Raw genomic sequence first — 13,112 nt, forward strand, 5'->3', positions numbered from 1 at the left:
CTTTTAAGGTGGAAAAAAGGGAGATTTTAGAAGTTACATATTTAACAGATTCCTTGAGACATTGATTTCTTGCCCTACATCCCCTTGACGCCATGATAGGGACAAATCAGGAGTGTTTGGGTGTCTCTCCTGTGCACTTCCACAGCTTCAAGTGTTTGGAGTTTATTTCAATTTAATACCAATGCTAAATATTTTGTGGATTTTAATATCATTATATTTGTGTAATTGCAACAGCTTATACTGTGGCTTAAGCAATTCAGCAGCTTACACCTATTGGTGATATATTTTCTGTTGTGAATTTGGCTTACCACCACTTTCTCCAGTGAGTGAGGAGTCATATGTAAGCCATGAACAGAGAAAAAAATAGGTATTTAAAAAATACCTATTTAAAAAAAAAAAGTCAAAGGTTTATATATTTTATTTTTAAAATTTAGACTCATTTTCTCTTTACCCTGAAATCCAGACACTTATGTCACTAATTTTGCAAGTATTGGCTTAAAACAAGTCTCAGCCATCAAGATGCTTTTGCATTATGCTGTCTTTATGCATTGCTTTCTCTTCCTAAGATGTGATTATCAGACCCATTTTTAATGTCATAGAAGTTGATTTTTTTTTTTTTTTGGCCCATATATTCACCATGGGAATGGATTTCTTGGATGCGTTTGCTTTGCCTTGCCTTGTGTTTGTTACGTCACCTGAACTTGTGGGTCTGAGAGGAAGGTGATATCACCCAGCCACACTCTGGGAATTAAATCCTTCTGGTGGCCTGAGTGTCACAGATTCCTCCCTGACCTGGAGGGTCCCTCACCTACAACAATCAGTGATTCCTGCTCAGATGAAACCTTCCAATATATTCTCCTATCCATTCCTGTTGCACAGAGGAGGAGGTGTCTCACCACACACGTGAATCGCTGCGTTTGTGATAACCCAGACGTTGCTTGTTAGCCTGTCACTTGCTGCTTTGCCACTTGATTTCTTCTCTGTGTTGCTTCTCTCCCTGCAAAGGAGGCCAATTCCCTTGCACAGACAACTGCCAGGTGACCTTTGTGAACCTCAAGTGCGATTCCTCCAAGAAGAAACGCCGAGGCCGCAAGTCCCCGTCGAAAGAAGTGTCCCACATCACTGCAGAGTTCGAAGTGGAGATGAAGTCAGAAGAAGTCTCAGGTTTGTGAAAGATCTGTCTGTGGAGAGAAATCAGTATTTAGCCCCTCAGCGCGTTGTTAAAATCTCTTTGATGCTGTTTCACCATGCAAATCTTTCAGCACAAGGCTCATTCCACAGCCCTTCCAAACTCAGAGATTCAGTTGAAAAGGATCAGGTGTGAAATTAGGCCAAAGGAACAAAGATTGAACCTGCAGCAAAATTCCTTCAAAGCCTTGAGTTAAGTCATGTGCTCTAATTCAGTCTGATTTCCTTGAACAGCAGAGGGGCTAATGGATGCACAGGGAATGTAAAGACTGGGTAGAAGTTCTGCAACAACAATGATAAGAATAGCCTCCAAAAATGTAAGTTGCTGAAACTTCACTCTGAGATTCAACCACTTCTGTCAGACCGCTGGAAAAATCATGTTTTCATAACAGTCTTCAGGAAGAAAAATAATTGTTTCACATGATTGAGATGGAATATTATGTTACACATTCCAGCCAGAGAAAATGTGGACTGAATTCTGTAAATGTCAGCCCTCAAAGGCAGATTCCTCAACCTTGAGGGGGCACCTCACTAGCCAAGTGATTCAAACACTAAATGTGCCTGTGAAAGCACCTTTCTTTTTGTCACTGAGGTATTTTGGTCAGGGAAGTGGCAAGAACTCCTGATCAACCGAGGAAAGCACGGGCAGAGAAAATTCAGAAACATTAGTGGTGGCAGACTGGAAGTACAACAGAGTGGGGTGGCAAGTTTGTCCCCGTGGGCAAAGCCCACAGGAGGCACGAGGTGAGGGATCACTGGCAGGAAGCTTCCTGCAGTGTTTGCAGAAGGGAAGTCTAAAGGAAAGCCAGCACTGGAGGAGCAAACACTTCTGTATTGATACTAGAAATCTTGCCCTGATTTCTTCTTCAAATGCCTGCTGAATTATTCACACAGAGCTTTAATCTGCATCTCTTTTGATGCTCCTCATCCTCCCACCTGGCTTGCCATCACGAGTGTTTTATTGTCCTCAACATATCAGGAGCTCAGGGACAGGCAGTATCGTGGCTGGGAGAGAAAGCTGTGGCCAAACCAGCAAGACAAGAGCGGGTTGGAAAGTAAACCAGTGGCAGCCTCGCTGAATTCACAGGGGTGGTGGCAAAGCAGCGCTGAGGGGAGGTGTGGGCTGGAGGGTCAGCTGAGCACGTTAATGGCATCTTGTTAAAGCATCTGCTTCAAGCGTGTTCAAGCCCTGGGGACTGTGGGACTCCACGTATTCTGTGTGCTGTGTTCATGTGTGTATTTAAGTAGGGCTGTTTTATGTGTGCTTAACTCTGCCAGACATCTTAATGAACCTTTACCGGGGAGGTTTTGTGGAAAGCCAAATAACTGCTTGCAAACATTACAGACTGCTTTGTGCCATTAGTAGTGATGGAGCACAAACTTAGAAGCAAATTGGACTCCTGGGCTGCAGCAGAATTCTCAGGGAGGTCTGAGTGCTTTTTGCAGCCCTCTCCCTGTGCACTCAGTATAACCTCAATGCTAGACAGGGCTATCAGCGCTCAGAGTGCACTTGGCAGGTCACGAAACTGTGATGGACCTCAGGGCAACTGTCCTGGCCTGATCTTGAATCCAGTGAGCTGCTGCTTCAATTTACATGGAGAAGACAGTGAAGCAGACAGAGGTGTCACAGGGCAAGGCAGGCTGAGCTCTTTGTTAAGCACCTCTTTTAAACATGAATCTCAATTGCTTCTAGTTTTGTTATCATTTCCCATCTAGACACCTGTAACATTGACTGTGTTCGGAAAAGGATGGAGCAGAAGCTGCAAACTGCAATCAAAACATTGAGGAAATCTATTAATAAACAGCAATTTTACATTCAGTTTTCTGGGACAGAGTATGAAGTGGCTCAGAAGCCAGCTAAAGCTACTGAGGGGCACGAAGCTTGCAGTACAGGGCAAGTACTGCAGGATGGAAAATGTGGTAAGTGCAAACAACTCGAATATCCAGCCATACCCCACCCTCCTCCCCAAAACCAGCCGTCCAAAATTACCTTTTCCATGGTGGAGCAGGGGGGGAATCTCTGAGATAACGATTTAGATCAGTATTACTCAGCATCTGTGCGTGGTCCGTAAGGCTTTGAAGGGAATTCATTAGAGGGTTGCAGGAAAACAAAAGCATATACATGGATACATTCCCATGGTAGGTATCAAAACCTGCCACAAGGCAGTGTTGGCAGTTGGTTCCCAGTTGCTCCCAGCATCTTATGAAAACATGATTACAGCGCTGTAAAACAATAAGATAATGTTTGCCTAGATGTTATTTATTTGTATCACCTCTCTCACTCTCCTCACCACCAAATAATCTGTGACCCATGGATATATTTATATTTAATGCCCAAGAGGTCCATTAAAAAATAAACTACAGAAACTTATTTTAACTTTACATAAAATACCTAATGCCTTTAAGCCTTTTCCCACGTTACCAGGCCCTAGTGCTTTGCTGGGGGCAGTGTGCTGGTGCAAACTTACTGATGGCAGCTCTCAGCACTGCAAGCTTTCTCATCACCTGCAGACACCTTTTCAAAATCATCATGTCTATTTTTCCAGCTTTGTAAATCACCAAGTGATTTACAGGCAGAAAGAAGTGCATATCTGACAGGTGCTGCCTGCGAGGTTGTGTTGATCATATGGGAACAGTGATTTAGAAACTGCATCTGGAAGACTGTTGCTGGTGGTGTCTAGAAAAATGTGCATTGCAACCACCTCTGTCCAGCAGAGGAACATGTTTCATGCAGTTATGTGCCCTTTTGCAGCAAGAAAAGCATCTGTGCTCATACCTGTGTCTAAAACACTTTACAGTTGGGGTGTTTTGAGTGTCCAGAGACATAAAATATTACACGGGATACATTGCCCTCAGAGAAATGTGTAGATCTGATCTCAGGAGACAGACTTTTTTTGTAGTCACCTGTCATAAAACCAGCACAGAAATGCACCTGGTGTAAAGTAAAAGCTCACGTTGCTTCCTGTACGTTGGGCAACTGTTCTAATAAATTACAATATACTGTTTTAAGGCTGCATCAGCTTTATAAACATCTGTGTGATGAACACTTGAGCGCAGCACAATGCCATTTAATAGTTTAAACAACAGAAGAAGGACCTTGTCCTGATGTAAATCGACCACAGTGGAGATGGGTCTGCTTGCATCAAGTGAGGATCCTGCTCTACCACGTGCAAAAAATTACCCACTGTAATACTTGGGCCAAAGAGATCCATCTTCTCTGAAATGTTTTGATATAAACGTGATGAAGATGAAGGTCCTTACGTAGATTCCCCTTTTCTCTCCTCAGTTACCTGCAGCACGGGCACCTTTTATAGCGGAGAACACAATCAGTGCGTTCCTTGCTCCCCAGGAACATACCAGGACACAGAAGGACAACTCACCTGCGAGCCTTGCCCAAGTAACGATGGACAGGGAGTAGCAGGAGCCCGGAACGTGTCAGAATGTGGAGGCAAGTTTAATTTGGATCTGAAGGGAGTAGGTGTTGCCACCACCTCCTTGAGGCGTTGGGGGGGCTTAAATGAAGGGGGAGCAATCCACACTTCTGCCTTGTGGGGGTAACTTTAAAACTCACCCATGTAGTTTACAATTAATGCTTTCTCCCAGGGTATCCAAAGTGAACACATGATGAATGTCACTTGAGAAATTGCTGGTTTTTTCCCACTGGGTAAAAAATAACTGGTGTCTCCAGTCCAAACATGTGATAGATTTTGCTGATTTACCGTGTGAAGGAACTATCAAAGGAAAAATCTTGCCGTGCCTGTGCATCTTTGCTCTGTTGATACGTATTTATCCCAAATCCAACAAGAACAGCTTAGCAGAATGAAATCTGAGTTTATAAAGGTTGACTGTGGAATACTGACAAAAGCAGCACAACTCCTAGACGAAAAAGACTTTTGTTTCAAGTCTTGCATTTGAATTATTGTTCTGCACAGCAACAACAAGAAGGCTGGCACCTTCTCACAGAAGCCACTCCTGTAGCCCCCTTGCTACCAAATCCTGGCCACTCCAACCCAAACATATGTGCTGTGATACTTAATTTACACGAGATCTGTGTAGATGTGAGGCCAAAACATGATTTAGTCAACCTAATCAATTTGGGGCATTTCTCAGGGAAATCACCTCAGATCTGTTTTGCTGGCAATTTCAATACAGAAGGCAAGTTAGTTCATTCTTTTATACAGATAAGGAGTGAGACATATTGGTGCTGAAAGCACTATTAAAATCAAACTGTACCTCTTCTTTTACAAGGTGTCTGTAAGGCTTCACAAGTCCTTAATTTTCACACCAAAAATCCAGATCCAAATCCACTCTTCATTACCTGCCTTCATGTTAAAGTCCAGCAACCTGCTGGACCGGAGCAGGTAGATCAGTTTTGCTACTAAAAACAATAGGAAGATTGTCTTCAAACTGGTAACATGATAATATTTCTCTGAGGCCTGTGTCACAACAGCTGACAAAGTGCTTTGAAATACTCAGACAAGAGACTTGGTATTTTACAAAGTATTATTAACAAAATCTTAATTAAAACCAAACAAAAAATCCCCAAAACAAAACAAAAAAAACCAACAACAACAACCAAACCAAACAGAGATATAGTTGCCAAAAAGCATATTAAGAAACTAGTTGTATTTACTGGTGGTGTTTTTAGGAAGCAGTGACAGGAACAATGCAAAACCAGCAGGTAAGATCAGGATTGGATGTGCAACTGCCTTGATGTCCCATGTTTAGATTGCAGGAAGCCTTGCTGACCGCTGGTGGGTTTTATACTTCACCCAGAAAAGTCAATGCACTAATACAGAGGATCATTTTCACTTTCTAGGGCAGTGTTCTCCTGGGCACTACTCTTCAGATGGTTTTAAACCTTGTACAGTCTGTCCTCTTGGTACCTACCAGCCTGAACCAGGGAGGACCCTCTGCTTTCCGTGTGGCGGTGGGCTGGTGACCAAATATGAAGGTGCTGTTTCCTTCCAAGACTGTGAAACCAAAGGTGAATTTCAAACTCTTTCCATGATTCACGTTCTCTCTTTTTGGTTTTCTTTGGGATTTACCCCAGGCAGGTGCAGGGTCAGCACTGAAACTGGTAAGTGAATCAGCCCCATTGTATGGCAAGAAATAAACTTGCATTAAGACAGTGCTTTAGCTCCCATACCTTTTATATTTTTATGTATCATGTCAGAAAAACTAAACACTGCAGAAGTTCTAGGAGGCCAAGGCCTGGTTGTTGATGGGCCAGGCAGAAACTGTGAGGGTGCAACACGTTCTGTGTTCCATAATATCAACTTCCAGTGCCAGTGCTGAAGAAGGAATCTGCCCAGATGCATTTTGGTTTAGTTACTGGAACGACATGCAAACACACACAAACAGAAACCTCTCTCCTGATGCTGTGAAAGTAATTTTTCTTGTTGAGGTGGGTCTGCATCAGCTTCCATTTATTATAAATTCATAGGAAACAGTGAGAGACACATGTGGCACACCCTACTAGTTCATCAGGATTTAGCTCTAGTCTTGGGATTGTAGTTAAAGATCCTTTGTACTGGGAAATGCAGGGAGCTGGTGGTGCCTTTTCTGCCTTTTACGGCCTAATAAGCGTTGCAGGACAGGGATCCTGAGGTATGTCCAGGGTAGAAAGTTCTCTTTGCACTGAAATTGCTCCTCTCTGAAAATAATACACCTCCTGCCTTGCAGTTCACTGCTCTCCTGGGCACTACTACAACTCCACCACGCACAGATGCATCCGATGCCCTGTGGGAACCTACCAGCCTGAGTTTGGGCAGAACTACTGCATCACCTGCCCTGGGAACACCAGCACAGATTTTGATGGCTCCACTAATGTTACACACTGCAAAAGTGAGTCACACTGATACTGGCTGGGGACACAGAGCACAGCTTTGGCTCTGAACTGCAGCTTGAAGGCTCCATCTCGTGGGCTGGACTTCAGTTCTGTATTTCCTAGTTAGCATGTATCTACTGCCAGAGGGAATAGTAAGAACTGGGAAAACGATGAGAAAAAAAATTGAAAAAGTACCATTTGATCCATATGAGTGTTTTAGATTTAATATTATTTCAGAGAGTGCTACAAGTTAAAACTACAGAGCCTTTAGTTTCCCCAATCCTGTAGGTTGTCTAAACACATATTTCTGTGTGTCTCTGTTAGAGCACAACATCCTCTCTCAGAGTTACTGCCATCTTATAATAACTATAAAATATTAGCAGAAATGGTCCTGCATACTGCAGCTGCCAGAGAATCCCTTAGGACAGTGAGATCTTGTAGGTTTTTTTGCTGTACTCAGCCTCCTACCTTCACTTACCGTTTTAAATCTCCCCAAGGATTTCAGTGCAGTTTTATTTGATCTTTTGTGAATGACTGATTCTTTTAGGCAAGCTTTTGTTTTCACCTCCACCATGCTAATTTAACACAGTGTTTCTAATAATAACTAAGCAGTGTCATCTAAACTAACTGTCCACGTGCAAAGCCGTTGTGAGTTTTTATTCTGAATATGTGAGATGTGTCTAACCCTTCATCATTCCTAATGAAATTGGAGTAAATTATATGTTTGTAAGGAATTTGAAGAAGTTTGATGATTCTCCTGCTGTCTCAGATACTCCCTGTTTTCAAGCCAGTTTCTGACCTTGCTCAATCTTCGATGGATTAAGCAAAATATTTAAACATACATCTACAAAATATTTAAACATACATCTAGTTTTATGTGGATGAGTAGGCCTGGAGAGATCAAGCTTAAGTGACTTGTGCCAAAATGAAGAGGAGTTTTGAAAACTCGGACAGAAAAACTGATCCTTCAACAGAGATTCTTTATTGGCTGGTTTAATGTGAGATGAAGCAAGGCAGATCTGTGATCAAGATCACACTCGTTCAGCCAAATCAGGTTAAAAAACAAGTGAAGTGAAACCAGGTTCATGTCAGCACAGTCTCCGTGGTGACCACTGTGTGAGTAACTCCACAGCTGGATCATGTTTACCCAGCTGTGTTTCTCAGTGAAATGTTAGAGCAGCCTGAATGAAGCATTAAATCAGTTTATGCACCTGAGATTAAGCTTTTGCAAACCAGTTGAGGCAACCCTGTAGATCAAGTATTCCTTTAAAGGCTTTCCCTACAGGCTTTTCCTCATGCCTGTCTAAAGCCACAAGGAGGAGTTTCGACTTGCTCTTGACAGATCTAGAGAAACACCTCAAATTAGCTGATCAGCTGACACAAATGCTAATTATTTCTGTTTCTCCCCAGACCAGCACTGTGGAGGAGAACTCGGGGACTATACTGGCTACATTGAATCACCCAACTACCCTGGAGACTACCCAGCTAATGTTGAGTGCATTTGGAATATAAACCCACCCCCAAAGAGGAGAATACTCATTGTAGTGCCTGAGATATTCCTCCCAATCGAAGATGAATGTGGTGACGTTTTAGTGATGAGGAAAAGTGGTGAGTTGCCAGACGTGGGTTGTATTTATTGCTGCAAACTGACTGGAGTGGGAAGTTCACGTTGCAGGGACCAACTGGTGTCTCTAAAAAGACTGTGGAATGAAGGGGCACAGGAAATTACAACAAAACCCTACCAGTAACAATCGAGTGATATTAATTATGCAGGTTTCTCGTCTGAATCACAGAGCAGGTAATGGGCTTCTGTCTGGCCCAGTTATCACAGGGGGTAAATCACTGCCACTCTAGGAGTCAACACAGCCATGCTAAGTTATATTGGGAGGGCCATCTTCTGTAATCTGTACAGGTTGTCCTCTCACCCTTTGTAAATGCACATGCACTGAAGTTTTGCTAAATCCTGGCAGTGGGTTAGTACCACTGACACCCTCAAGAACTCCAGGGTTTTCCCAGTTTTATGTGGAGTTAAGACACCAGTGAGATGCTCTCCTCTTTCCCATGGAGGATGAAAGCTTCCGTCTGCTGATCTGTTGCTGTTATTTCCAAGAAGCACCAAACCTCGATGGCAACTGTTTATGTGGAGCTTTGTTCAAAACAGTGTATTTTACTCACTAAAATGGTGTATTTTATTTGCTAAAGCACTTTTCACAATTTTTTGTCCTTTAGAGCCTGTGTGCAGCTGACATGTCCTTTACCTGTCTAGAACAAGCATATGGGAACTGTGGAATGCAATGCTAGAGTAGTAAACAAAATAAGTAACATCGATAGTAACTTTATAAATGTCAAAAATTATCCCTCACCGTCTACTTAAGCTTCTTGCTGTAGGACTCCCATTACCTATGTGGAAAAACCTACTTCTCCTTTATAGGCAGATAAAGACTAAATCCATTCAATCACAAAAAACTTGTCAGGTGAGAAGTGTCCTGTCAGTTTGTCATTTTTGACCCCTAGATGAGGAAAGGTGGCAAAAAAAAACATTTTACAAAGAGCACCATTTAACTTTGTTTCCAGCTTCTCCTACTTCAATTACTACATATGAAACGTGTCAGACTTATGAGAGACCTATTGCATTTACCTCAAGATCGAGGAAGCTCTGGATTCAGTTCAAGTCAAATGAAGGCAACAGTGGCAAAGGATTTCAGGTCCCCTACGTGACTTACGACGGTGAGAATGGAATTGTTTTCCATCTTCGTGTTACGTCTGATGTACAGAAATTCTGTCCTTCAGAATCTCTCTTACACTGCTTACAGGGGGAGGAGAATGAGGGAAAACTTCGATGTAGCTCATTTTTAGTCCATTGAATTACTTTTAGTTGCAAATACTTTGAAGTAATATATATATATATATAATATATATAACCTTTGTCAGTTGTTTTTTTATCCCTGGTCCTATTTCTTCATCAGATATGCAGATAATTATCTGGGGGGAGTAGTATTTTGAGGATGTTAGTATTTATAGGGACAATGCATCAAAATTACTGTTCTAAAGCAGTAGAGAATTTTCAGGGGTTTTTTTAAATTTAGACTAAGGCAGCTTGAGAGACACTGAATAATGTACTGGATGTGACATTTCTCAGCTCTGTCTTCAAGAGGAGGCCTAATGCCTGGCTGTTATCCTCCCAAAGGATGTCCCAAACAGTCACTCAAGTGATCTTTATTTTTCAGAGGATTACCAACAACTAATAGAAGACATTGTTCGAGACGGCCGATTATATGCGTCAGAAAATCATCAAGAAATTCTAAAGGTGAGAAGTTTCTGCTTTATCTGAGGCCAACCAATAACTCCTTTTACTGAGTGTTTTCCCAAAATAGTCCTTATTACCTTGAGAGGGTCATTATATTTGAAGCAGCACAAAAATCAGTAGCTCTGCTCAGTCCTTTGTGGGATCAGGAACTGAATTAAATGTGTGCTAATGTGATTAACAAGATTGTATGTTAGAAAAATTAGTCAGCCAGGAATGAAGAGCCCTTTGTTTGAGGAGCCTTTGCCAGCCTCAGCCTGGCATTTAAACCTTTAAATGAGTCATTAAGTTTCCCCTGCATTAAAAAATGTGTTTACCTAAATCACTGTCCTGCCTCAACAAGACATAACCATCGTATGGAGCATTGTGAGCTGTCCATGAAATGGCTTTCCAAAGGGACTGCAGCAAGTTTGTGATTAACTCTGTCCCTCTTGGAACAAGACCTTCCAGGAATGCTAATTGGAGACAGATTAATCAGTATAAAACTCCACAGCAACACGGAGCAGTTTCCTTACTCTGCTTCGCCCAGACTCAAGTGTTGCAAGGGAAACCTGATTGTTGTTCTTCAATTTCGAAACCTGTGCAGACACTACATCCAAACTCTAACTTTTACCTAACATACATACATACATACATATATAAATATATATTTTGTCTTCCACAGGACAAGAAACTGATTAAAGCTCTCTTTGATGTACTGGCACACCCACAAAACTATTTCAAGTACACAGCACAAGAGTCAAAGGAGATGTTCCCAAGATCATTTATAAAGCTGCTGCGATCCAAAGTGTCCAGATTTCTCCGACCATACAAGTAGTCGAGCGGTACTCAATTTTTGGTTACTTTGCATTCCTGTCAAATATCGTCTTTCCTCCATAGTAGAAGCATTTGCTCATTTGAAGGCTCTTTTTTTTGCAGTCTTTGTTCTCAGCTGTATACAGAAGAACACCTGTAATGTTTTATAACTGTTAAAGGTCAGCGTTTTGAATGGGATTTTTACTACCAAAAAAAAAAAAAAAAACAGTGCATCCCTGAGTGCATCTCGTTGAAGATCTGAATTTGTGTCTGCACTAGGGTATCCTCACTCCCAGTTTGAAATTTCACCGTGTAGAAAATATTCTTTCGAGCTTTTTTATTATTCCATCAACAATAATGTTTGTCAAAGAAAGGAGGAATCTATTCAAATGTGATTAAACTACCTGCAGATAAGTTCTGTTGTAGAGAGAAGTATGTAGTATAAATAATACTTGGATTTTTTGAATTGCACTTGAAGTTTATATTTGAATCTTTAGAAGAAAACAATCTAAATTTTGCTATTTCTCAGCTGTGGCTTGGTGGAACCTCTGTCCAAGTAGAAATCAAAAGGGAAAAAAAAAGAAAAAAAAAAAAAGAAACTTTATATAATTTTGTTTCATGAACAACGTGAGATTGAGTCCCATACCCTAATGTCCTAATGTTTTTATTCTGTCCTCTTCCAAACTGCCTCAGAGGTTTGCCACTGTCGATTACTTGATTAAAACAGATTTAGCTCTGGATTTCCGTGCCCCAGTTGGTCCCTTTAAAGGCATTTACAATAGGATGTGTGAGAAAGGAACAGCAACACCAGTAGTCTTGTTTTTCTTTCCATTAAGAGAGCATCTAATTAAGTACAATATATAAATATATAAATATATACTTCTATTTGTGGGTACATTAGTAATGTTATCTCTAGTTACTGTAAATATTATTCATGCTTAAATCTTTACTCCCACACACCCTATTTACTCATATCTATATGTAACTTTGTGTAGAGGATTAAATGACTTCTCCAAGTGCTTGTCACTTCTATTGACACCGAACTGAAGCCTTTTGGAGTTTTATAATACTGGATAATGGTTTACTCTGGGACAATCTCTTTCAATATGCAGAGGAGTTGGAGTCTTCAGAGGCAGCCTCAACTTAGGGTCTAACAATGGGCTTTCTCTTTAATGCCTACATTAACCCTCATTTCCAAATGTAACTTCTCCATAAAAGTCCTTTGTTAAAGGCTGTTAAACCTGAACTTTTTGTGAGGATGTTGTCACTACTTTTATTTATTATTCACCAGGAGTTACGAAAAGTGGACTTTCAAAAAAGGCATTCTTATCAGTCCCACATTCGCTGTGTGTCTAGAACAACAACAAGAAAAAGATTTTAATGAATTTTTTTCCCTTCTCAGTAGTTATTTGTAGGAAAGAAAAATGTAAAAAGCAAGAAGTTTTTAGGCACTCAATTATGTAGGAGTGTATAGCTACAAAAACTACTTCAGCCAAACAGTACTTCAGAGTCTGGCAGGTTATTCAGAGTATTATTAAGATACATTAGAACGGGTCAGGATTGCAGCCATTCCACTGAAAGATATGAAGGAAAAGATATGAAAAATATGGAGAAAATTAACTCCCTCATTTGGTGAATTATTTACAGTGACCTTTAGAATTTCAGGCTTCAGTGAACAAACTTTGGAACGTGCTGCTGTACAGGTTTAGTAAAATAAAAACTGCTGTACAGTTTAGTAAAATCCTTGCTTTTTTAAAAAAATCCTAAAACTTTTTGCTTAATGACCAACAAGTTTGGGCATGATTAGAAAAATGAGTCAGGTCTGAATGTTTGGGGCTCTGCTTAGAAATGCTCTCCGATGTGCAAATTTCTATTTCTGGTGAAAAAAAAGCAATAATGACAAGTGGTACATGAAGTTAAAAATGCTTTGAATTTCATGCTAGATTTATAGTTACAGAAACTGGCAGTCACCACATAGAAGGTGGGTTCAGCTCT

General features: G+C 41.0%; 1 protein-coding gene across 3 annotated transcripts in view; it reads left to right on the forward strand.

Annotated features, from left to right (window-relative positions):
* Positions 1 to 12,268, forward strand: part of SCUBE1 (signal peptide, CUB domain and EGF like domain containing 1) — a 166,951-nt gene extending 154,683 nt beyond the window's left edge. For 2 of the 3 annotated variants that reach the window (XM_027901748.1, XM_027901750.1), the window contains 9 exons: positions 1,006 to 1,164; positions 2,905 to 3,108; positions 4,475 to 4,636; positions 6,008 to 6,175; positions 6,874 to 7,035; positions 8,429 to 8,626; positions 9,593 to 9,745; positions 10,246 to 10,325; positions 10,987 to 11,689. In XM_027901748.1, the coding sequence (XP_027757549.1) occupies positions 1,006 to 1,164; positions 2,905 to 3,108; positions 4,475 to 4,636; positions 6,008 to 6,175; positions 6,874 to 7,035; positions 8,429 to 8,626; positions 9,593 to 9,745; positions 10,246 to 10,325; positions 10,987 to 11,139 (1,439 nt within the window). In that variant the 3' untranslated portion in view covers positions 11,140 to 11,689. Of the gene's footprint in view, positions 1 to 1,005; positions 1,165 to 2,904; positions 3,109 to 4,474; positions 4,637 to 6,007; positions 6,176 to 6,873; positions 7,036 to 8,428; positions 8,627 to 9,592; positions 9,746 to 10,245; positions 10,326 to 10,986; positions 11,690 to 12,112 lie in introns of those variants that run through there. The other variant, XM_027901749.1, reaches the window with a different exon arrangement.
* Positions 12,269 to 13,112: the final 844 nt, after the last annotated feature.

The sequence above is a fragment of the Empidonax traillii genome, unplaced genomic scaffold (genome assembly GCF_003031625.1).
Source record: "Empidonax traillii isolate 1590-97213 ecotype Southwest subspecies unplaced genomic scaffold, ASM303162v1 scaffold809:size313224, whole genome shotgun sequence".
NCBI lineage: Eukaryota > Metazoa > Chordata > Aves > Passeriformes > Tyrannidae > Empidonax > Empidonax traillii.